General features: G+C 49.9%; 2 protein-coding genes across 3 annotated transcripts in view; one reads left to right on the top strand and one right to left on the bottom strand.

Moving 5' to 3' along the window:
- The first annotated feature begins 236 nt into the window (after positions 1–236).
- The window catches only part of ANGPT4 (angiopoietin 4), a 47,883-nt gene continuing 22,417 nt past the window's right edge, over positions 237–25,702 (top strand). Inside the window, exon 1 of the mRNA XM_040247640.1 lies at positions 237–1,123. Within this exon, the coding sequence (XP_040103574.1) occupies positions 815–1,123 (309 nt within the window). The 5' untranslated portion in view covers positions 237–814. The remainder of the gene's footprint in view (positions 1,124–25,702) is intronic.
- FAM110A (family with sequence similarity 110 member A) overlaps positions 8,897–25,702 on the bottom strand; it is a 74,352-nt gene continuing 57,546 nt past the window's right edge. Inside the window, exons 1-3 of one of the 2 annotated variants that reach the window (XR_005722312.1) lie at positions 12,277–12,552; positions 11,530–11,612; positions 8,897–9,158 (exon numbers count right to left, since the gene is read on the bottom strand). The gene's annotated coding sequence lies outside the window, so the exon portion shown is untranslated. Of the gene's footprint in view, positions 9,159–11,529; positions 11,613–12,276; positions 12,553–25,702 lie in introns of those variants that run through there. The other variant, XR_005722310.1, reaches the window with a different exon arrangement.

Raw genomic sequence — 25,702 nt, 5'->3', positions numbered from 1 at the left:
CACCGGAGCCCCTCAAGGGCCCAAGGGAGAAGGGAGGATGGGAGCCTGGCTGGGGCGCCCACTTCCCTGGCCTTGCAAGGATTTTCTCTGTCTCTAGAAACAGATTGAACTGGCTGCCTCCTCCCCAGCCTCACCCTTCTGCCCCCCTCCCCGTTGCTCTGTCTAAGGTCACTCTGCTGTGTTCCAAGGCTAACATGAAATCAGAAGGGGTAGGTGGAGGGGGAGAAGGAGAAGGCGCTGGGGGCTGAAATTTGAGATCTCAGCCTTGCGAGGAGAGGTTGGAGAGAGAGAGAGACACGGAAAGACAGAGACAGAACGGAGAGAATTCAGTTGCCTTTGGTTTTCCGAAGCGGGCAGCTTGCGGGTTTGGGGTATGTGTGTGTGTGTGTGTGAGTGTGTGTGTGTGTTGTTTTCTTTCCTCCCTTCTGGCAGGGGGGCCAGGCCTCCACTGGATCATAAAAAGAACTCAGAGGCAAGGCAGGCAGAGCAAGCCAGTGGAGGGACATAGCAGCAGTGTGTGGACACGCGCGAGGAGGCAAGAAGGGAAAGAGGGAAGAGCAGAGGTGAGGGCGTGTCTGGGGGCGGGAGCGTGAGGCGGTGGGAGGAAGCGGAGCAGCTGTGGTATTTGGAACAATTATAAATAGCCGCCTGGAAAGAGCTTGGCCAAACAGGGCTTTGCAGCTGCGGCGGCTGTGCAGGCAATCCTGGCCACTGTTGGCCAGCGGCGGGTGCAAACAGGGCACGGAGATAGGTGGTGGACAGGCCCAGCCCCAGGGCTCTGACTCGACACCCCTCACCATCACCACATCTCTGGATGCCCTCCCCACCAGCCATGCTGCTGGGTGGCCTCCTTCTCATTGTGGCCTCTACAACTGTGGCCCAGCGGAGGGGGCAGGAGGCCACCGGGCGCCGCCGGGCCCACCGAGTCCAGCATGGCCAATGCAGCTACACCTTCGTGCTGCCAGAGCCTGAGCCCTGCCCACCCGAGCCCGAGGCCTTCGGGGCCTCTAACAGTCTCCAGAGGGACTCCCCGGCGGCCGCACTGAACCTAGGAGACTGGCCGAGCCAGCGGATGCGACAGCTGGAAAAAATGCTGGAGAACAACACGCAGTGGCTACAGAAGGTAAGGGCTGGGTCTGCAGCAGGGTGAGGGCAGCGAACAGCAGGTGGAGCATCTACCCCACAGCCCTGCCCTGGACACAGATGGCCAGGCTAATAGGGCCCTTGTCTCTGAATTGTACATACTGGAATGATGAGGCCCAGAGAGGGGCAGAGATGAGCCTGAGGCCACACAACAAGACTGGGAGAAGACAGAACTGGAAACCTAACTCCCCAACTGCCATTCATTCATCCAGTGTGGACCAGTCCTGTCCTAGGAGCAGTAAATACAACAGTAAGCAGAAGAGTACGTTCCCTTCTGGACCAGTATAGGAAAGAGACAATAAAGGGATGAACAATAAGTACTCTGTCGGAGGTAAAGCAAAGTGAGAAAGAAAAAGGCAAGGAGTGGCCAGAGGTGGCTATTTGAAGTCAGATAATCAGAGAGGATTTCTCAGAGGAGGTGACATTTGAGACCAGAGAACAAGCGAAGTGATGGAGCAACCTGGGAAGGTTTCTAGGGGGAGGCTATTTCCAGCCAAGGGACCAGCAAGTGCAGAGGCTGTGTGGTGGAAATGTAGTTGGGGTACCTGGGGAACAGCAGCATGGCTGGAGCAGAGAAGGAGGGCAATGGAGGGTTGAGGGACAAAATCCAAGAGGTGAGGGGAGGGCAGACCATGTTGGGCCTTGAGGGCCACCGGAAGAACTTTGGCTCTTCCTCTGAGTTTCACAGGAGCCATTGCAGGGTTTTGAGCAGGTGAGACACACCTGAGTTAGTTTTAACAGAATAGGGACTACAAGGGACAGATTTAATGCTGGGAGCCCAAGGAAGAGACCAGGCAAGAAGTGATGGAGGCGTGACCCAATACAGGACAGCAGGAGGGGGTGTGGCCAGTCAGATTCTTCTATATTCTGAAGGGGAAGTTAATGGGCTCTGCTGATGAACTGGATATGGGGTGGCAGAGATGAGGGGGCCGAGGACCTCATTGCCATTTTGGCCCAATGCCGGGGCCACTCTAGGATCCCCTGTCCTCATTCTTTGAGCAGATATTCTGAGCTTCTACTGTGTGCCAGGCTCTAGGCAAGAAACCAAGGTGAACAAAGCAGGCTCAGCCCTGGGTGGGGTGAGGAAAGCATCCTATGATGTCCAAGATGGGGAGCAGTCCCTCTTTATCCCATGGTTCAAATTGTTCAAATTGTTTGCCTGGTCAGCAAACAATGTGTCGCTCCCCCGGTACATGCATATTTATTTAGTATTTGTGCACCTTATTGATATAATATTTACTAGGTATGACACAAATGAAAACTTTAAGAAGATAACATGAAATCACGTAAATTAGAGTTCCGGTGGCTTCCTCCTGTTTTCTAAAGGATGGCCTTCTGCATACCCTGGGTTGACCATCTCCCAGGTAGAGAGTTACACTTCTCTAACCAAGCTGATTTGTGCACATACTCGAATACACACTTAAGCTCCTGTTTCGTTCCTTCCCTGACCATCTATCCCCTCAGCCTCCTATTCACCATCTTCTCATAGTCACTGCCTACTTGCCCCTCTTACCTTGCAACACTTACAGCTGCCACCATGCCACGTTCAGGTCCCCCCTCAAGGGAGCTCTTGGCCTCATACACTGGATCCCAGAGGGCTCCATGCTGCCTTGAAATCTGTGTGTCTTCAGGCAGCTGTTTCCAGTCCTGTAAGGGTCATGCCAAGCCTCGTCTCCTCCTCAGCCTCCATTTTTACTTTGTGCCCATCCTCTCACCAGACCATGGATCTCCTACTTCAGAGAGACGTGGGGCCTACCCCACACTTGCAGATTCACCTATGCACCCACCAGTCCCCAGGGCCTTTCTCTGGCTCAGAGGAAGGGTTCCTCCATGGACCAGAGTCACTCTTTCACACCTGTGGGTCGCATCCCCTGCAATCCCTGAACCTCCTCAAACCAACCATTCCTCTTGTGTCTCTAACAACCCCTCCCTTTAGGCTGTACCTTCCCCTCAGTCTTTAATTGCATTTCCCATGTTAAAGAAAGAAAGAAAGAAAGAGGAAGGGGAGAAGGAAGAGGAGAGAGAACAAGACCCTTCTCCAGCCTATACCTTCTGACTTCTGGCCTGGCTCTCAGAAGTCTACAAGCTCTGCCTCTACTTCCTCCTTCATCCCATCCTTTCCCTAAGTAGCCTCCCACTTCCCATTTCCTAATACAGAGGCCACAGCTCAGTCTTCATCTTACTTGACCTCTTGGCAAATTTAGTATCACTAACCAATATCATCCTTCCAGAAATGGTCTCCATCAGCCAGTCCTCATCTACCACTCTGACTGCTGTCCCTACCTCCATCCTGGACCAGCCACCTCCATCTCCTACTTGGATGGTCTTCACAACTGCTGTCCTAGGCTCCATTTCTACCCAGACCCCAACAGTCCATTCTGTATTCAGCAGACAGAGGGGTCCTGTTAAAACCTAAGCTAGGTTAGTTTCTCCTCAAAACCCTCCTGGGGCTCCCATTCTCTTTAGTTATTCTTACTGAGCGAAAATCCTTGCTAGCTGCAAGACCCCTCACCCAGACATGTATGTGGCTCACTCCTGAAGCACCTCAGGTCTGCTACTTAAACGTCACCTCCTCGGAAAGGCCCTTCCTGTCCACCACATTTAAAATAGCCACCCTCCTTATGGTCTATTTACCCAGCTTTGGTTTTCTCTCTTAGCACCTACTACCACCTTTTCTTAAAAACATTCCTTTCGGTCTGTGAGCTTCAAGAAGATAGGGGCCAAGTCTGTTTGGTTTGCTACTGGGTTCTCAGGGCCTAGAACAGTGCCTGGCACATAGTAGGCACTCAATACTTGTCTGTTGAATGGATGGATGCACAATGACCCTCCCATCTCTCAGGCCACTCCTGCTCCTCCCCTCCTCCTGAAATGTTGCTGTTTCCCAGGGCAGAGTCTCTGTTGTTTCCTTTCACACTTTGTGGCACAACCCCCAGGGCTGCCCTCCCAGCACTCCCGCAGCACCATCTCCCCCCACCCCCATGATGACACCAAACCAACGTCTGAGGGGCTCCCGACCTCCCCTCTGAGGGCTCACAGTTTCTCAAATCCAAAGCTACCTGAAACTGAGATCTTCCCTCCCCACCCCCCACTTATTCTGCTGAAGGTAGTACCACCCAGCCAGCAGGTGGTTTGTGGCCCTGGGGTGTCCTTAAGCCCACCCCACTCCCAGGCAGCACGTCCTATCCATCCTGTCCCCTCAGCTTCCCAGCTCATCCTCCTGTCTTCCTCCCTGCCCTGGCTCTTGTCACCTCTCTCCTGGACCCTGCTCTCACCTTGCACCTGCTTTCTCTACCCCAAGCCTCACCCTCTCATCCATCTTCAACTCCCCTGGGTGCCTAGTGCTTGGATAACATTGGTTGAGCCAGATGATGGATTTAAACCAGTGGGTTTCCGGTTAGGAGGTCACCCAGCTCACCTCTTCATCTGGCAGTGGAGTGTCCTCTCCAGATATCCGTCCACATAGCCTGATAATCCCAGGCAGGGCTCACCATGGAGCACTGTGGGGCTAAAGAGTTCCCATGTGGGAATCAGGTGGATCTGAGTTTACATCCCAGCCCCAGAACTTACTTGCCACGTGGCTGTGGATGAGCAAGGCTCAGTTTTCCCTTCCTCAAAGTGGAGACAACAACAGTATGGTAGAGGGTTGGCTGCAAGGATCAAGGAGACCGCTAACCCACCCCTCTCGGCTGCATGGGTAACTCACCTGGGCAAGGATACAGTAGCTCAACTGGCTATTACTTAATTCAGCATCATCTCTATAGGAGCCCTGCACCGCTGGTCCTGGTCAAGTCAATCCAAGGGTGGCAGGTAACTTGGGGCAGGAGGTGTCTCTTGTCCATGCTGGTGTTCTCTGCAGTTCCCAGTCTTACCCAGTCTCTACTGGGGTCCAAGCAGAGGTTTGTCCTGCCATCTCCTGAGTATGCTTGGGTTGAGTGTTCCCTTCAGGCCCTTTGGTCTTCGGGTTACTGCCAGGTCACCCTGAGCCAGTAGAGCCTGCCCCAAGGTCAGACCCCATCAGCAGTCACTTTTCTCTGGGTACCATCACCTCTTTAGGCAGCAGCACAGCCTGGAAGGTGAGGACCCCAACTCTAGAGCCCAACTTTTTGAATTTGAGACTCATTCTGCCCTTTTCTGACTGTGTAACCTATGGCAAGTTGCTTCACCTCGCTGAATCTCTGTTTCCTCACCAATAAAATACAGTGACAACATTACCTACCTCTAAGAAGGTTTAATGAGATAACGCATATGAAGTCCTTGGCCCAGAGCCTGTCATACAGTAAATTCTCAATCAATGTCGGCTGTTTCCATGAGGAACTCTCCCCGGAAGGAAACACAAATCCTGAAATTCTTGAGTCCTTCCTTCCCCAGATGAGACACGGGGCCCCTGGCTCAGGGGTACGAGGCACCTGGACAGTCATCTCTCTCCCTCCAGTCGGGCATACTTGCTACCTTTTGTAACCATGGCCTTCCTCTGGCTCTTCTCTCATGCATTCTCTTGGTCTGGGCTTATCTCAGAGTCTTTGAAACTTGAGGGCCTCTTTTTGGCTTCTGCTACAATCTCTCAGAAGAGAAAAAAAATGAGTTTTAAAATAGTCTCATCACCATTGCCATCGGAGATGACTGGGGAAGACTGGCCTCCCAGACCGAGCTCTCAGCAAGTTTCATTCAGCTGGGAAGTTGCAGAGGAGAGCCTCCCTCCCTCATGCCCCCAGCCCCTCTCCCTGTTCCCAGTCCAGTGTACAGATGAGCAAACTGAGAGGCCAGAGAGGGGAAGGAACTGGCCAGAATGGCACAGCAGGGAGACCCAAAGTCCACTTCTCCAAAGTCTGGGTTCTTCCTACAACTCTGGAGGGTGTGAAGGAGGCGGGGGAGGCCAGATCTGAGACAACGGGGTGCTCCCTTCCAGAATCCCAAATTCCCTAATACCCACTCTCTTCTTCCAGCTATTCCGCCTGTGCTCAAGGTGCATGGGGGTGCCCCATCCCTGCTCCCTCTCCCCTTCCTCACTCCCCTCCACACACCCCTCCTCTTCCCTTCTTCCCACTGGTCTCCTTTTCCTCTCCCTCCCCCTCCTCCTGGAAGCCTCTGCCCCAGTGACTCATGTCTGGAGCCATCAGTTCGGTGGGCTGCACATCAGCTCTTGGCCCTGCTCCACTCCTTCATCTGGGTGAAGAGCTGCAGCAGGAATGTTGAGGGGAACGGGGGGTGGGGGTGGGGCAGAACCAGCTGGAGAGCAGGCATCCCTTGCTGGGCTGTGCATTCCAGTGGTTAGTGCCTGGCTCCTGAGTCCACCACAGACTCAGGAATACTTGCTGTGTGTCTTAGACAAGAGAGTGAAAGCACCTACTCCTGACATTTGATTTGGGTTTAAGAGAGGCAGAGCCCAGAAACCATCTGCCCAGAGCAGGTGCTTAATAAAGACCCACTCTTGTCCTGTCATCCCCCAGCGCCCCGGGCCTCTCAATCAGGAAGTGCCAATCTTAGCCCTCGTTGCATGAGAAACGTGAGGAAACACAAGTCCCCAGGCTCCTGTCCCACCTTCAGCATCTGAGGGCAGCAGAGCTTCCGCTGGGTCTCCAGGATCCCAGGAGCGGGGCAGACTCTGAGCCCCAAACCAGGGAGCCCGCTACTTTCTCGTCTGTACCAAGAACAGCTAGCCCTCACTGCTTGTCTTCCTGTGCATCTCCGCCTCTCTCCCTCTATCTCTGTGTCTCTCTGTCTCTTGTCCTGTGGCTCTCATGGTGGCTTGACTCACCTTCTCTAAGTCTGCGGGTGTCTGCCGCTTTCATTCTCTCTCCTGTCTGGCTGGCATCTCCCTAGCTTTCTCCCTGCCTCGCACTCAGGCTCGCCCTGGTCCGCCCACTCCTATGCCATCCATCTCTCCTGCCTTTACCTCCCAGGGTGTCTGCATGCTCCATCCACACTGGAGGACTTACCGGCACTATGGCCAGCATCCCACTCCCAGCGAGGCTCAGCTGGGGCCTCCTTCTCTTCCCCTTCTGTGCCCAAAGCCAAGCAGGGAAGGGTCAAGGGCTGGACAGGAGCCCCCCAGCCTCTGCTGTTCTTTCCAGGACCCTGACGTCAAACCTCAGAATAACTCAGCCCCTCGGTCCAGTGGTCGTAAGGCCTTGCCTGGCTGGATGTGGGTCAGAAGAGCATCCAGCGGGAGCACAGCGTGGGGTCCTGGCCCAGCCCAAGATCCTCCCAAACTGGCCAGGACTCCCAACTGCCCTGGCCTCCCCAGACTGCCCGTAAATTCTTGGCATTTTCGGCCTTTGGTTATCCAAACAAGAAATGGATCTCGGTTGCTGAACAAAATGTCTTGGGGTTTGATTTCCTAACCTCGCTGCTGGCTCCTCTAGACAGTTCGGGGCTGGGGAAGCGGGTGGGGAGAACAGCATCTGCTTCTTGGAAGAATGCTTCTTCCTTTTCCAAGAAAGGAGCCTAGAAACAGCTGGCACAGATGCCCTGGGCCTAGGGATGACCACAGAGCAGCGGCAGTGTGGCCCCTCATGCGGGATTCCCCAGAGGAATCAGCCGGCCCTATACTTCTGGCTCTCTCCTCCCGGACCCCAGAGCTCAGTCTGGGCTGGAAGATACACAGATCCTCCCTCCCCTTTGCTCTTTGAAGGGGAAATGTGAGAAAACAGGCCCCAGGTCTGCCCTTAAGCCTGCACCTCTGCCTAAACTCTGGCCTCTGAGTGTTTGCTTAGCCCTGGAGTTGGCTCTGAAATGCCTGGAATGGAGCCTGAATCAGGGGCCATGTCCCAGGGGGCTCGCCGACCAGCTGTGTGCCCTGGGGAAGCCACCTGCCTCAAGCAGTACCTCTGCAAAGTGGAATTTAAAATACTGCCTCCCAGCGAGAGGGTAGGATAAAGAAACAGACCAGGAGCCCCTCCTGTGTGCCAGACACTGTCCTCTGTGCCTTGTGACAATGACTGCATTGAATTCTCACAATGAGTCTATAAAGGAAGATTGCTTGCCCATTCACAGATGAAAAAACTGAGGCACCAAGAGGTGAGGTGACTTGCCCAAGGTCCCATGACCAGGAAAGGTGGGTCACGTTCACACTTAGACTGTCTAATGCCAGAAACCAAACTCTCAGCACTTAGACCAGTTCCTGGCTAATCGACAAGACCCATCCATTGTGTCCTGGTCCCTGGGCCCCCAGCTGGGTCCTAGGGAGCAGAGGCCCTTGGCCGCCAGAGGGGAAACTCACAGGGGCTAGATTTTCTCCTTTGCCCAGGAGGCCCTCAGCCAAGGAGAACTTCTGCCAGAGCAGATTCACATAGCACCTCAGTCTTCAAGGGCAGCCCTTGAGAATTGAGCGGACTCCAAACCTCCATCTAGGCTTCCTCACTGTTACAACCTCCCTCCTTGTACTAGGGTAAATCCGACAGAAACCGAGCGTGAGCCTTGGGGTCCCACTGACTCAATCTGAATCCCATCTCCGCTGCTGCTGTGTGTTCTCACTTTGCCAGTTTGTGCCTCCTTGTCTGTGAAACAGGGACAATAGTAGAAGCCACGTTGCAGGTTGTCATGGAGATTAAATGAATTAATATACATGGAGGGCAGAAGACAGTGTCTGACAGAGCCCAGGAAAGCCAGCTGTTGTAAACACACGGGGGGAACTTCCCCGTCAGTCCAGTGGCTAAGACTTCACCTTTCAGCTAAGATCTCAGGTGCCTTCCTGCCAAAACACCACAACATAAAACAGAAACTATATTGCAACAAATTCAATAAAGACTTTAAAAATGGTCCACATTTTTCTTTAATCTTTAAAAAAAAGAAAAGAAGGAAGAAAGAAAGGAAAACATACTGAGGATGCTCGGCCCAGGAAAGGAATCCATCTTGGAATCAGCACAGGAATGCCAGCTTTTCTGCATCCTGCCTGTGTGATCTTGGGAAAGTCCCTTTTTCTTTTCCCTGGGCCTCGGTTTCCTCTTCTTCAAAGTGGTGGGGCATGAAGCCAAGCACCTCAGGTGAGGACAAAATGAAGTAAAGCATGTAGACACCTGGTGGGGTAGGCAGGCAGGTGAGGAGATGACTGGGGCTTGAGGCTGAAAGTAAAACTACGTCCCTTGGACAGAGAAACAGAGCCTCAGAAGCTTAGGATGGCGGAGACTTGTGGCCCTTCGCTCCTGACTCCAGTCCAGCACTCGGTCTGCTAAATGAGGCTGAAGGAAGGAAGGTGATTCCCAGGCAGCTGAGGGGAACCCCCGCAGGAAAGCTCTGCAAAAGCTGTAAGTGGGCCCCCCAGGCAAAGAGATGAGCTGGAGAGAGGCTGCAGATGAGGGGCTGGGGCCTCTTCCTCCAGAGGCATGCTGACCTGGGGTCCAATCCCAGCTCTACCTCTTGCCAACAGCCCTAGTTGTTTTCCTCAGCTTTTGACTAATTTTCAGTGCAAAAAATGAGAAATATGGAATTGTGTGAAGACACAGAGGGGAAAAAAAAAATTGTCATCACTATCCCCTGGTTATTTCCTTGCTGCTCATTCTTTGCGTTTTAAATGGTTACTTGAAATGTTTCTGATGGATGAAAAGGTAGAGAGAAAGATCAGATGAAATTTCTTGTCCCTAAAACCCAGCTTAAGTAACAAAATTTTACCAATCCCTTTAAGCCCCTGCCTGGCCCCTGCCTCCCTCCCCCACCAGAGATAGCTACTGTGAATTCTATGTTGCTGACCTCTTATTCCAGGTCCCTCCCACATCCTGTATAGTGGTCACACTGTCCATCTCTTTCTACAATTTGCCTTTGTTCGCCCAACCTTGTGTCTGTGAGATTTATAGCTCTGCAAATATGGGAAAAGCCTGAGTCTCAGTTTTTCCCTCTGTGAACTGGGGACGTGGTAGGCACATGCCTGAGTTTGCTGTGAGGCCCAAATAACCAGTGCCTGCTGAGGCCTGGGAGCGCGTCTGGCACCACATCTGCTTGTAGGGAAATCGGAAATTCTGCTATGGCTTCTTCCGTCTTCTGGAGCCACTGCATTGTTGTAGCGACTCCACACACTGGACTGTCTCTGTGCCAGGCACTAGTACACGTGTTTTACAAGCATGACTCATTAAACCTCACGACATCCTGAAGGGTGAGGATTGTTATGATCTCCACTTATTGTGGGGAAACTGAGGCCCAAAGAGTTTATACATCTGAGAGGTGAGGGAGGTGGGCTTGAACCCAGGCAAGCTGGTTCCAGACTTTACACTCTTAATCACTACACAGACGGCCTCTCCCTGCTGCCCATTTTACAGATGGGTACACTCCCCTGGGCGGGGGGAGTGACTTGACTACATTTGCCCTGGTATCATTGTCAAGGACAATTTTGCTTCTGCTCCCTAGTGGTGAGAGGACACGTAGCACGTCAGGAAACTCATGAAAAAGCCATGTGTCCTTACAGCTAGGAAACTCTGGAATTGTGCACACACACATGTGTGCACAGTTCTGAACTTAATTTTCCAGGTGGAGTGTTCATTCCTCCACGTGCTTAATCACCCCCTCCATTGATGGTAGGGCTTCCCTGGTGGCTCAGACAGTAAAGAATCCGTGTTCAGTGCGGGAGACCTGGGATCTCTAACTCTGGGTTGGAAAGATCCCCTGGAGGAGGGCATGGCAACCCACTCCAGTATCCTTGCCCGAAGCATCCCATGGACAGAGGAGCCTGACAGGCTACAGTCCATAGAGTTGCAAAGAGTCAGACACGACTGAGCGACTAAGCATCAGCAGCAGCCATTGATGTTTACCGTGAGCTTACATGCTACTCACTGTGCAGATGAAGAAAATTCAACAGTAAGCAAGGAAGACTTGGTCTTTCGCCTCCAGGAGCAGCGGCAAAGACACTAACCTGGTAATTTCTTAGGTGTACTGATCAATCATGATATTAATACATGCTGTGAAGAAGGGGCTCACCTGTTCTAGGGGTAAATAATAAGGGGCCCAACCTCGGTGGAGGAATGGCTCCAGGAAGAAGAACACAGCTGAGATCTAAAAAGTAGATTAGGAGTTCTTAGGCAAGGAAAAGAAGGGGAAAACATTTCAAGCACAGGGACCAGCAAGTGCAAAGGCCCTGAGATAGAACAGAGCAAAGGGATTTCAAGGAAGTGAAAAATGTTCACAGTGGCTGGAATGCAGAGAGTTAGGAGAATGTGGCCCAGATGAGACCAGCCTCCCCAGATCTTACCCTGCTATTGAGGCTCTGGGGTGCTGGAAACTGATGTGGCCACTTTTCTGTCCCGCCAGTGATGGGCAGTGGCTATGGACATCTGGACCCGCTCCTCTCCTCCCTGCCTGACCTTGGTCCTATCCCTGTCACCCTGTCTTCAGGGTCAGCCTCGCCTACCAGTGACGGGTGAGCAGAAAGAGCTTAGCCGTTGGATTCAGTTCCTTACTTACCAGCTGTGGGTGACGCTTGGCCTCTCTGGGTCTTGGATTAAACTCATTTGTCAAGTGGGGAGCAATCGCTCTTTCCATCCAGCCTGCAGAGGAGGAAGACCAGACAAAGGCAGAGTTACCCACCAGAGTTCCTCAGACAGGAAAGCCTGGTGCTACCTGGGGGAGATACTCCAGCAAGGCTTCCCTGCATCTAGAGGGCACTTGACTCCCTTCCCCCAGGGGGAGCTGGAGTGGTGGAGGAGGGGAAATGCTGTCACTTGGTCACTTCAGGCACGCCAGCTTTGAAGTGTAGCCTAAGAGAACCATTCCCAGAGAGCCTGGACTTGCCCCTGGTGAGCTGTTTGTCCTTGAACAAGTTGCTTAACCTCTCTGTGCCTCATCTGTAAAATAGGTTGATAGGATCAGCTACCACAGAGGGTGGCAACAGGGATTTAACACACATAGTGGCTAGAACAGTGTCCAGCACATAATAAACACTAAGTAGACATTTGCCAAGCAAAATGGACACACCATCCCACTCCAGGTAAGGGCTGATGCCCAAGTGGTGGGGAGGTAAGCAACTGCAGAAAACGTCACCCTGTTGTTTAAACTCCCGGCTCCTACACTTGGGAGAGTAAGAAGGACTCATCTGCTGAGCCTCACTGTTGACAGTCCTCCCAAGATCAAGGTTTGGACACAGACAACCATAAAGGGACAGCTGAGGCCAAGGCCTTGGCTGCCCTGCCCCCGCTAACGAGAAGCACCCACATCCAGGCGGCAGAGGGGCCCACGCCAGCCCCTCTGCAAGGAGGAATCAGCCCCATTTTCTGATGAGGCCACTGAGGCTCAGAGAAGCTCAGTCACTGGTCCAGAAAGCATACAGCAAAGCAGTGATGGAACCAGCGCCTGACTCTCAGTGCCCTGTGCCAGGCCCGCTAGACTCAACGCTGCAGCTGGAAGCTGGGCGGAGCCAGGCTTGTGCCGGGAATCGGGAATTGCAACTTAAGCTAAGAGCTGAAAAGCGCATCCCTCCTCTACAGGCTGTTGGTGCAAGACATTCTCCAGCCCTGGCTCCCTGCCCACTCACTCCGCTGAGCCCTGACCCAGAAGGAAATCAACAGAATCTTTTGCAGGGAGGAAAACAGCCGAGGAAGGCTGGGCCTGGCTGCTTGAAAAAAAACAAGACAAATCCCCTCTGCCTTGAGCCCAGGGGTCAGGGCCTGTGTGGGCCCAAGGGGATGGGAGGGGCTGGAGATGGGCAGAGGAGGGGCCAACCTTGGCCGTCAAGTCCACAGATACAATGTTAGTTCCACTGGGAAAATAAAACTAGTTAGTTCCATTGGGAAACTGTAGTCTGAAGGTGACAGGGTGGGATTCGATCTGCCAGGCAAGAGGGGTGGGCCACCTGTGAGCAAGAGTGTCTGACCTCTGTGACCTCTGCGAAAGCAGGACAGTACTTATCTAGAAAAAGTCACCCTAAGGCATTCAATGCAAAGAAATAGAGGAAAACAACAGAATGGGAAAGACTAGAGATCTCTTCAAGAAAATTAGAGATATCAAGGGAATATTTCATGCAAAGATGGGCTCAATAAAGGAAAGAAATGGTATGGACCTAACAAAAGCAGAAGATATTCAGAAGAGGTGGCAAGAATACACAGAAGAACTGTACAAAAAGGATCTTCACGACCTGGATAATCACGATGGTGTGATCACTCATCTAGAACCAGACATCTTGGAATGTGAAGTCAAGTGGGCCTTAGAAAGCATCACTACAAACAAAGCTAGTGGAGGTGATGGAATTCCAGTTGAGCTATTTCAAATCCTGAAAGATGATGCTGTGAAAGTGCTACACTCAATATGCCAGCAAATTTGGAAAACTCAGCAGTGGCCACAGGACTGGAAAAGGTCAGTTTTCATTCCAATCCCTAAGAAAGGCAATGCCAAAGAATGCTTAAACTACCGCATAATTGCACTCATCTCACACACTAGTAAATTAATGCTCAAAATTCTCCAAGCCAGGCTTCAGCAATATGTGAACCATGAACTCCCTGATGTTCAAGCTGGTTTTAGAAAAGGCAGAGGAACCAGAGATCAAATTGCCAACATCCACTGGATCATGGAAAAAGCAAGCGAGTTCCAGAAAAACATCTATTTCTGCTTTATTGACTATGCCAAAGCCTTTGACTGTGTGGACCACAATAAACTGTGGAAAATTCTTCAAGAAATGGGAATACCAGACCAGCTGACCTGCCTCTTGAGAAATCTGTACGCAGGCCAGGAAGCAAGAGTTAGAACTGGACATGGAACAACAGACTGGTTCCAAATAGGAAAAGGAGTACATCAAGGCTGTATATTGTCACCCTGCTTATTTAACTTCTATGCAGAGTACATCATGAGAAACGCTGGACTGGAAGAAACACAAGCTGGAATCAAGATTGGCGGGAGAAATATCAATAACCTCAGATATGCAGATGACACCACCCTTATGGCAGAAAGTGAAGAGGAACTAAACAGCCTCTTGATGAAAGTGAAAGAGGAGAGTGAAAAAGTTGGCTTAAAGCTCAACATTCAGAAAACGAAGATCATGGCATCCGGTCCCATCACTTCATGGGAAATAGATGGGGAAACAGTGGACACAGTGTCAGACTTTATTTTTTGGGGCTTCAAAATCACTGCAGATGGTGATTGCAACCATGAAATTAAAAGACGCTTACTCCTTGGAAGAAAAGTTATGACCAACCTAGATAACATATTCAAAAGAAGAGACATTACTTTGCCAACTAAGGTCCATCTAGTCAAGGCTATGGTTTTTCCTGTGGTCATGTATGGATGTGAGAGTTGGACTGTGAAGAAGGCTGAGCACCGAAGAATTGATGCTTTTGAACTGTGGTGTTGGAGAAGACTCTTGAGAGTCCCTTGGACTGCAAGGAGATCCAACCAGTCCATTCTGAAGATCAACCCTGGGATTTCTTTGGAAGGAATGATGCTAAAGCTGAAGCTCCAGTACTTTGGCCACCTCATGTGAAGAGTTGACTCATTGGAAAAGACTCTGATGCTGGGAGGGATTGGGGGCAGGAGAAGAAGGGGACGACTGAGGATGAGATGGCTGGATAGCATCACTGACTCGATGGACGTGAGTCTGAGTGAACTCTGGGAGTTGGTGATGGACAGCGAAGCCTGGCGTGCTGTGATTCATGGGGTCGCAAAGAGTCGGACACGACTGAGCGACTGAACTGACTGACTGAAGTGAAGGCATTCAACAAGCTGGGCTTCCCTGGTGTCTTGGTAAAGAATCTGCCCACAATGCAGGAGATCCAGGTTCAGTCCCTGGGTTGGGAAGATCTCCTGGAGAAGGAAATGGCAACCCACGCCAGTATTCTTGCCTTGAGAACCCCATGGACAGAGGCGCCTGGCGGGCTACAGTCCATGGGGTCGCAAAGAGTCGGACACAAACCAAACAACTAACACTTTCACTTTCACACTTTCATTCAGCAAGTTAATTGAACCCACAAACATTTATTATCTCTCACAGTTTCTGGGAGTCAGGAATTGAGAGAAGCTTGATAAGGTAGTTCTGACTTGGGTCTTTTCTCTATGCAGTTATACTCGCGTGTCAGCTGGGGCTGTGGTCCCCTGAAGGCTCGACTGGGACTGGAGGATCAGACTCAAAGGTGGCCCCAGCATAGGGCTGGGAGGGCAGTACTGGCCTGTGGTGGGAGGCCTCTGTTCCTCTCCAGATGGGTTCTCAGGGCTGCTTGAGGGTCCTCAGGACATGGTGGTCAACTTCCTCCAGAGCAAGAGATTCAGGAGGGAGAAAGCGCAAGCCGCAATGTGATGATGCCACGATGTGATGACGTCAGCCTGGCTCACCACCACCACGTCTCCAGTATCCTGTTCACACTGGCCAGTCTGATGACACGGGGGCATGAGAACTGGGAGGGGAGCAGATCACTGGGGCTGCCTTGGAGTCCAGAGGCCACAAGCAGCCCACTGAAGTGGTGACAGCCATGGTCTCGGGAGCCCGAAGGCCTGGTCCCGAGCCAGCCTCTGCCACTCACAAGCTGTGAGACTTGGGCAATGGGCTCGTCTTCTCTGTGCTCCTTTTCCTTGGCCATGAAATGGGGTCAATGAGACAAGGCAAGATCTAAACAGACCAAATAAGGCCCTCGGGGCAATGCCTGACACCACCTCTGAAGCAGGAACAAGCCTCCTCTAGTCACTGCTCTCCCCCCAGTGCTCCGCATGGGTCCAGTGCTTCTGAATGAGTTTGCTCAACAGACAAATGAGCCCCAAGACTGTGTCAGGTTTCTGGAACTTTCTCCTTCAGATGCCCCAAACTGGCTCTCTCCCTCGCTGTGAGCCTCCCTCTGCTCCTCTCCCCTCCCTCCAGCTTCCCCTTTTCTTCCTGCCCTTGAACTAGTTGTCTCTCCAAACTCTCTGACCCCTCTGGCCATGCCTCTCACAGGGATCCAGGGGGCAGCTGGGGCTGAGTCAGTCTCCAGACTTATTTCTAGCACCCAAACTAATAGTCCATGGAGATCTGGTGCCCTTTACATAGAACGGACCTATTTGGTTTTTTTAACAAATAGTTACTGAGCCTCTCTTATTTGTTACTGAGTTGGTATAGCTACTGGCACTCCTTGAGGCACAGAGGGTACAGCCATGAACAGGGCACCCCTGTGCTCCTGCAGCTGACATTCCCATGGGGGGAGACAGGCGAATAGGAAACGACTGCAGTGATTTGAAACACGTGACATGCTGTGACGAAACCACAGTTATGGCAGGCGTAGTAGGGCTAGGGGTGCACTTACCTTTAATGGGGTGGCCATCAGAGGAGGTGACACTTGTGGGCAGACTGAAAGTCAGAAGAGAGCTGACAGGAGAAGCTCTGGAAGCTCGTGAGATTGGGGCATGTGGATGTGTGTTGAAGGATTTGAGTAGGTAACACCCTGGCTCCATGGCCATACCCCAGCATCCCTCTTTCAAACGTAGTGTGAGAACCACAGACACAACCCTCTGCCCAGAGCTGCTAAGCTGCTAAGTCACTTCAGTCGTGTCCAACTCTGTGTGACCCCATAGACGGCAGCCCACCAGGCTCCCCGGTCCCTGGGATTCTCCAGGCAAGAACACTGGAGTGGGTTGCCATTTCCTTCTCCAATGCATGAAAGTGAAAAGTGAAAGCGAAGTCTCTCAGTCGTGTCTGACTCTTAGCGACCCCATGGACTGCAGCCCACCAGGCTCCTCCGTCCATGGGATTTTCCATGCAAGAGTACTGGAGTGGGCTGCCATTGCCTTCTCCCTGCTGCTGCTGCTAAGTCGCCTCAGTCGTGTCCGGCTCTGTGCGACCCCATAGACGGTGGCCCACCAGGCTCCCCTGTCCCTGGGATTCTCCAGGCAAGAACAGTGGAGTGGGTTGCCATTCGTCCAAATCTCAAGTGTCCTTATCCTTTAAAGCGGCTGCCATGGTTTAAGGGATTTATCCCCAAGCAGCCTTGCAGAGGGATTAGTGACAAGCGGGAAGGATGTTCCCAGCAGCCCTGATGTGATGGCAAAAGCCTGGAAATGACCTGCAGACCCAGCAATAGGGAACCAGAGGAGCAAACGGTGGGGCACTTCAAACAGCAAGGCAAGTTCCTCTGGATGAACATAGAGCAATCTCCAAATTACATTAAGAAAAAAGATGCAGGGTATGGAATGGTGCACTGATATTGGTATAGACTAGAAGCAGGTGGATAGGACCCTATTCATTGCTGGTATATGCTTAGAGTTTCTTTCTTGCTCACCGGACCTGACCTCCCGGCCTCTCGAATCAGCAGACCTGGATATGAATCCAGCAACCGCCAACTTGTTGGGTGACCTCAGGGAAGTGACTCTGCGTGTCTGAACCTCCATTTGCTCGGGCCCTTTTCTACGAGGTCCACATCTTCCCTCTTCACTCCAACCCCACACCCCATCTACTGATGGCGAAATGGAAGCACAAAGGTGAAAAGTGGCAAGCCACGAGGCAGCTCAGGCTGGGGTTCCATGGTTTTATAAAAGCACTTCTCTCCTTTCCTGTTGTTCTGTTTGCCAGTGGCTATACCACAGATCTACATGGGGTATTTTATTTCAGAGCTAATTCTTCCAGGAGGGGAGATGTCCAATCTATCCATTCATTCAGCTTAACAAATATTCATGGAACACCTAGAAACTTCCAGACATCCTTCCAAGCACCAGAAGAACTGCTAGCAAAGGCCCTGCACCCAGAGTTAGTGGCCCACTGAGTGTCCACTCGTGCAGACATGTGTGTGGGAGGGGTTTTCAGAGTCTCAGCCTTTCCTGTGCCCTGGGTCCCTCTGGCATCTGATAAAGATCTACAGCCTCTCTCAGAAGAATGTCTTTAAACATATATAATTACATGCTTCAGGATTTCCCTGGTTGTCCAGGTATTAAGAATCCACCTGCCAATGCAGGGGACTTGGGTTTGAGCCCTGGTTCAGGAAGATTCCACATGCCTTGGAGCAGCTAAGCCCTTGTGCCTTAACTACTGAAGCCTGTGCAGCTAGAGCCTGCGTTGCACAAGAGAAGCCACTGCAATGAGAAGCCCACACACCGCAAGTTGAGAGCAGCTCCTACTCACCGCAACTAGAAAAGCCCGCGAGCAGTAATGAAGATAGCGCAGCCAAAAAATAAATAAATAAGTGTATATGCGTAGATTTACAAAGGAAACAAATTGCCTTGAGATACAGATATCAAATATTTTTCAGAGCAGATGTGTGTTGAGAGAGTAGCACACACCATGCGTAAAATAGATAGCTAGTGAGAAGCTGCTACACAGCACAGGGGACTCAGCTCCGAGCTCGTGACGACCTAAAGGGGTGGGATGCAGGGGCGGAAGGGAGAGTAAGGACGGAAGGGATATATACATAGAGCTGATTGACCTTGTTGTACAGCAGAAATTAACACAACATTCTAAAGCAATTATACTCCAATTAACAACTAAAAGAAAAAAGAGCAGATGTGTGATACAGTCGTATAGTACTTCTGTGTTAGTCTGTTGAATAACAAGACCTCTGGTGGATCTAGTACTTGCTGTCATTTTTTTTGGGGGGGGGGCCCTGTGTTGTGTCTTGCGGCACGCAGGATCTTCACTGCAGCGTTTGGGCTACTCTGGTTGTGGTTCCAGAGCACGTGAGCTCAGAGGTTACACTGTGCGGGCTTAGTTGCCCCATGACGTGGGATCTTAGTTCCCTGACCAGGGATTGAATCCACGACCCCTGTCTTAGAAGAGGGATTCTTAACCACTGGACTGCCAGGAAGTCCCCCTTCCATCCTTTTGAAGTTGTAATAAGTATAAACAGTATGTCATAAATGTCCACTGGAGTGAGACACGGGATTATCTGTGATGTCTGCTGGTGACCGTCACGCGCACTTCCACCACTGCAGTAATTTGTGGCCTACATTCATCACTGTAGGAAGAGCTCCTTTCAGTTAGAGATTAGCAAAATGAAAAAACAAACTGAACAAAACTGTTTCCCATCCAAGTCCACAGATTCCCTGAATTCTATTCACAGATCCCTCAGGGATCCAGGAATAGCTGTTAAGAATGCCTGGCTGACATACTGGCTTTTCAGTATTATAGTAATTATATCTGTACAGGCAGACCTTGAAAATATTGAGAGTTTGGTTCCAAACTCCTGAAAATAAAGTGAATATTGCAATAAAGAGAATCATGACTTTTTAGTTTCCCAGTGTATTGCAAAAGTTATTTTTACACTATATTGTAGTCCATTAATACAATAGCATTATGTCTTTTTTTTAAGTACAGGCCTTAATTAAAATATACTTCATTGCTAAAAAATGCTAACCATCATCTGAGCCTTCAGCGAGTCATAATCTTTCACAGTAATTACATCAAAGATGCCTGATCACAATGAAAAAGAAATACTGTGAGAATTACCAACATATGACACAGGGGCATGAAGTTAGTTAATGCTGTTGGCAAAATGGAACCAACAAACTTGCTTGGCACAGAATTGCCACAAACCTTCAATTTGTTAAAAAAAAAAAAAAAGAAAGAAAGAAAAAAGGCAATATCTGCAAAGCATGATAAAATGAAGCATGCCTGTATACAATCTCATCCTGTTTTTTTAAAATAGAAACAATTTAGAGATACAGAATATAAAAAACAAAAGCAAAACACTACCATCACCCCCATTGTAATCGCCTTCCCTGAAGCAAAGCACCAGGGTTACTAGTTTGTGCCTCCTAGACCTTTATCTCAGAGAAGGCAATGGCACCCCACTCTAGTACTCTTGCCTGGAAAATCCCATGGATGGAGGAGCCTGGTGGGCTGCAGTCCATGGGGTCGCTAAGAGTCGGACCCGACTGAGTGACTTCACTTTCACTTTTCACTTTCATGCATTGGAGGAGGCAATGGCACCCCACTCCAGTACTCTTGCCTGGAGAATCCCAGGGATGGGGGAGCCTGGTGGGCTGCCGCCTCTGGGGTCGCACAGAGTCGGACACGACTGAAGCGACTCAGCAGCAGCAGCAGCAGCAACAGCCCTTTATCTGAGTACACATGAAAACACATCATCTGGGATTTCTTATACACAAATGGGTCCACACTGTAGGTAATGTTCTGTATCTTGCTTTTTTCTCTCAAGAGTGTATCTGGGACATCGTTTCACGTCTACTCCTGATGAAGGTTGACCTGGTTCTTTTAAACAGCTGCCTGGTAACCCTTGATACAGACTTAAAGACATACCAGAATTGTTCATGTGTCAATTACATAATCATGCTCTAGGCCTTTTAAATGGATCATGCCTGGAATCTTGCCTACCATCTGGAGATAGGAGCCACGATTATCTGCATTCTAGAGAAGTGGCCCAAAGAGGTAGAGGTCACATAGCCCAAGGTCACAGAGCCATTTAGCTAAAGAGCTGTTATTCAAACCCAGGTTCATCATATATAAGGCACTACTCTTTCTTTCTGCCTTGGCTTTTATCTGTAGTTGACAAAATGCTTTTCCCAAATGTGAACCCTTTCTACGAAAGAGACAGGCAGGACATATCGTTGTTATTGATCTTATTGATTCTCTGACACACCAGACACATTCCCACCTTAAGGCCTTTGCACTGCCTTTCCCTCCTGGAATTCCCTTCCTCCTGACTTTCCCACAGCTGGCTTCTTCACGTTGGCTCAGCTCAGATGGCCCCCTCTGCTGAGCATTTCCCTGCTATTGTGGCTAAACATGCCCCTGACCCCAGTCACTACCCTGTCTTATTTTCTTTGTAGCCCTCATCACTATTGGAATTTAACTGATATAGTCCATGGAAGTGTCCTGGAATCAGAAAGCTTGCCAGTTTTGTTCATTCCTTATTCTTGAGTACCTAAAACAGGATCTAGCATATAATAGGTACTCAAGAAATAATTTTTTGACTACATAAATGAAATTCAGAAGGTGAGGGATTAGTTTGAGGAAACACATTTATAACATACATTTCCCATGGACTGTATCTTGCCAGGTTCCTCTGTCCATGAGATTCTCCAGGCAAGCATACTGGAGTGGGTTGCCCTGCCCTTCTTCAGGGAATCTTTCCAACCTAAGGATTGAACCCAGGTCTCCTGCATTGCAGGCAGATTCTTTACCATCTGATCCACCAGGGAAGCCCATATTTATATATAACACATATTATATAACACATGTTTTATATGGGACATTTTATAGAACCTTGTGTTGGTGGATTTGTTTTATATTAAGATATAGTCCACATACAGTGAAATTCACCCTTTTAATGTACAGCTCTATAAGTTTGACAAATGTATATCGTCATGTAACCGCTGTCACACAATACAAAATATTACCAACACACCCCAGAAGTTCCCGTGTCCCTTTGCTGTGAATCCCCACCCCTGGGCCTCAGCCTCTAGCAACAAGTGATTCCGACTGTTCCAGAAAGTCATATGAATGGAATCCTACAGTCTGTAGCCTTTTAAATCTGGCTTTTTTCAATGCAGTCTGACTGGAGGTGCCTCCTTGCTGTTGAATGCATCAGTAATTTATTCCTTCTTATTGCTGAGTAGAGTTTATTGGATGAGTGGGCCACAATTGCTTCTCCATTTACCAGATGAAGTCTTTTTCACTTAGATAATGCAGGAAAAAAGCAGACTTCAGCAGATCTCCTTGGCCACTGAGACTCGCCTGCCTATGTGCTCAGCTGTATTCTATCCAGAGTTCCTTCCTTCCTCCCCCAGGCTCGGTCTATCAAAACTATTTCCTTTCCTTCAAGGCCCTTTTCAAATGCTTCCTCCCACAAAAGAAGCAGGGTTTACTGTCCCTGTGTCACAGGTTGGTAACGTGAAGCTCAGGGAAAGGCAGCCTTCAACTGCTAGAGGCCCACGCTTGGGCGTAGCAGAGCCAGAACCAAACTCAGGGCCAAGGCGAGAAGGGGGCCGCTCAAGGGCCAAAGATCAACCTCTTTGCAGGCTGGGGGCAGCGGGGGCGGGGAGGGGTGCGGTGGAGATGCAGGCCCCCTCTTTCCCATTTCAGCCCTGAGAGTTTACCAGCAGGAGGATGACAGAGAATGGGCAGGTCCAATCCTGAGTGGGGCTGGGGGCTGGGGCAGATCCCATCTGGGGTTTCCCCCTCCATGAGGACTTTTCCCTTCCCACCCTTTCAGCTGGTGCCTGAGCCCTGGGGCTGGACCCAACCCCCACACACAGGCTGACATTTACTCATCAGAGCTGCAGGCTGGCTGAACTGGGGCCCTTCTTGCCCAGATTAACATCCTAGAGCCCACAAGTGGGCATGGCAAGTTGGGTGATGGGTCCCAGCTGTGGGTGGCCTTTGCCCCCCCAGCCATTTGCAGCCACAGAACAAATAGGGGACTAATAAGAGTGCTTAGGGGGTTCCCATTACTAGAGAGGACCCCAAGCTACCCTGAGGCCCCAGCCCTGCTGTGCAGACCTGAGGAGCCCCCTGGGCAGGGAGTCTTGAAACCCAGGCCATCAGCTGGTGACCTTAGGCAAGTTTTCTGGGTCTTAGTTTGGGGAGTTGGGCTGCTGGTCCTGGGTGGAGCTTATGGATACTTTTTCAGAATATTACTTAAAAAAAATAGTGTGTGGGCTTCTCATTGTGGTAGTTTTTCTTGTTGCAGAGCACGGACTGTAGACACACAGGCTTCAGTACTTGCAGCACGAGGGCTCAGTACTTGTGGCTTGTGGACCCTAGAGCTTGCAGGCTCAGTAGTTGGGGAACACAGGCTTAGTAGCTCCACAGCATGTGGAATCTTTCTGGGCCAGGGATCAAACCCGTGTCCCCTTTATTGGCAGGTGGATTCTTATCCACTCTACCACCGTAGAAGTCCAGAATATTGCTTTCAAATGCATAAAATAAGAACACCTAGTGACATTGTGATTATAATGTGCTGTAGTTGTAACATTACCCAGTGGTGGGTTTGAGAATGGCCATTATTCTGAAGTCATGATCGGTATTTTATGACACTGTAATATCTATGCTGTGATAGGAAATATTTGTGATTTCTGTTGGTAATGTAGTTGTAGGATCAGCTAACAGTGTTATGATTTGGAATCTCTGCTCATAATTGAAAGTGAAAGCCACTCAGTTGTGTCCAACTCTTTGCGACCCCATGGACTATACAGTCTTTGGAATTCTCTAGGCCAGAATACTGGAGTGGGTAGCCTTTCCTTTCTCCAGGGAATCTTCCCAACCCAGGGATCGAACCCAGGTCTCCCACATTGCAGGTGGACTCTCACCATCTGAGCTACCAGGAAAACCCAAGAATACTGAAGTGAGTAGCCTATTCCTTCTCCAGCAGATCTTCTCAACCCAGGAATTGAACTGGGGTCTCCTGCATTGTAGGCGGATTCTTTACCAACTGAGCTATGGGGAAGCCCAGTTGTAGGATTGGCTAACAGTGTTATGATTTGGGACCTTGGCTAGTAATTGAAGGAAATGCCAAATTCTTATTACAGGTTAGTCAACAAAAAAGAAAAATGTAGTTATTCTTTCACCCAAGTTCATGGACCCCCCCGAATTCTCTTCACAGGCCCTGTGGTCCCCAATTAGGCACCGGTGACCTACAGAGAGAATACCCAGGACTAGGGCATGAGAACCCCCCAAGAAGCCTGAAAAAGGAATCAGTTAGGGGGTGATGGGAGGGGAGGGGGAAAGAATAGGGAGAGGAGAAGGAAAACTAGGGGAGGGTATACCTGGGAAGTACTTCCAGAAAAAGGAAGTGGCCACATGGGTGACTGCTGCTGAGACGGAGAGTAAGCTGAGGACACAGAAGTGTCCGCTGACCACTCTCATCAGAGACAGTTACAACGAGGTGTGTGAAAGAGTCTCTCCAGGGCTGGGGACAGGTCAGTGGTGCACAGGATTCAACCATATGGGTTGTATTTTTTTTTCTTGAGTGTAGTAAATACACAGATTTTATTATACTATTACTTATGCTGTGTGAATGTGTGTGTGTGAAGAACACCATAATAATATTATTTTTTAAAGAACTGCCTTATGACCCAGCAATCCCACTGCTGGGCATATACACCAAGGAAACCAGAATTGAAAGAGACACATGTACCCCAATGTTCATTGCAGCACTGTTTATAATAGCCAGGACATGGAAACAACCTAGATGTCCATCAGCAGATGAATGGATAAGAAAGCTGTGGTACATATACACAATGGAGTATTACTCGGCCATTAAAAGGAATAAATTTGAATCAGTTCTAATGAGATGGATGAAACTGGAGCTGATTATACAGAGTGAAGTAAGCCAGAAAGAAAAACACCAATACAGTATACTGACACATATATATGGAATTTAGAAAGATGGTAATGATGACCCTGTATGTGAGACAGCAAAAGAGACACAGATGTATAGAACAGACTTTTGGACTGTGAGAGAGAGGGGGAGGGTGGGATGATTTTGGAGAATGGCATTGAAACATGTATTCTATCATGTAAGAAACGAAGTGCCAGTCTATGTTCGATACAAGATACAGGATGCTTGGGGCTGGTGCACGGGGATGATCCAGAGAGATGATATGGGGTGGGAGGTGGGAGGGGGATTCAGGATTGGGAGCTCGTATACACCGGTGGCGGATTCATGTCAATGTATGGCAAAAGCAATACAGTATTGTAAAGTAAAATAAAGTAAAAATAAAATTTAAAAAAAATTAATGAGATCAAATTAAAAAAAAGACAAGTCTATTAAAAAAATCAAATAGAATCAAATATGTAAATATCATCATGTTTAAATCTTAAAAACATAACATTGAATAATAAAAGCTAATTGTAAAAAGAAAAAAATAAAACCAATTTCTTTAAGCTTTTTCATAAAAAAAATTAAAAAATAAAGGTAAGGATGGAGAGGAAGGGGAAAATGGAGATAATTTGTTCAAGAAGTTATGTTGTTTGGGGGTGAGCAGAGAAATTGGAGACACAGATAGAGGGAATCTGTGGAGTCAAGGATATTTTTTTCCTTTAATTTTTAACTAGGGACCCTTGGACACATTTGCCTGTTGCAGAGGCTGGGGCAGGAGAGGAAAGAAGGGGTCAAAGGGACAAAGGCTTGAGAAGTTCAGACACACTTATCTCCCTGTTCCTCAAGTCCCCTTTGTGACCTCTCCACTTGAGCAAGCATCAGTTGGCTAAGTCTCTCCCCAGAATTTCTGATTCTGTAGGTCTGGATCTGGAAACTTGCATTTCTCACAAGCTCCCTGGTGATGCTTGCCGCAAGGACGCGCTTTAAGAAGGCCCCCTTCAGGATTTGACATTGCACTACAACGAACCATGCCCCCTTAGAAAGCACAGAAGTTGAGGGAGGTAATGGGGAGCAGACAGTTGAGATGGAAGAGAGGTGAAGAGACTAAGGAAGAAGCAGCTGAAGCCTGACCCCCAGCCAAGGTCACCCCATCTCCCTGGGAAGCACCAGTCTTCCCAGGGACCTTGGGAGCTGCCCTGTTGGACCTCCTGGAGGGCTGAGTGACAGGGGGTGGGAAGGAGCCAGAGCTGGGGGATTGAGATGGTGGCGAGAGGCCAGCAAATATGCCCAATGGAGAGCGAGTGGAGGAGGGGCACCGGCTCTCTGTCCTCAGGCACTGAGCCCTGAGAACAGGCCGTTCACCTTTGCAATTTGATCCTGGTCTCATGCCAGCTTCTCCTGCTCTTGGGAAAACGCAGCCC

Source organism: Oryx dammah, unplaced genomic scaffold (assembly GCF_014754425.2).
Source record: "Oryx dammah isolate SB20612 unplaced genomic scaffold, SCBI_Odam_1.1 HiC_scaffold_10, whole genome shotgun sequence".
Classification (NCBI taxonomy): domain Eukaryota; kingdom Metazoa; phylum Chordata; class Mammalia; order Artiodactyla; family Bovidae; genus Oryx; species Oryx dammah.
Note: the sequence above shows the minus strand (reverse complement) of the source record. Positions and strands in the feature narration are given on the sequence as shown.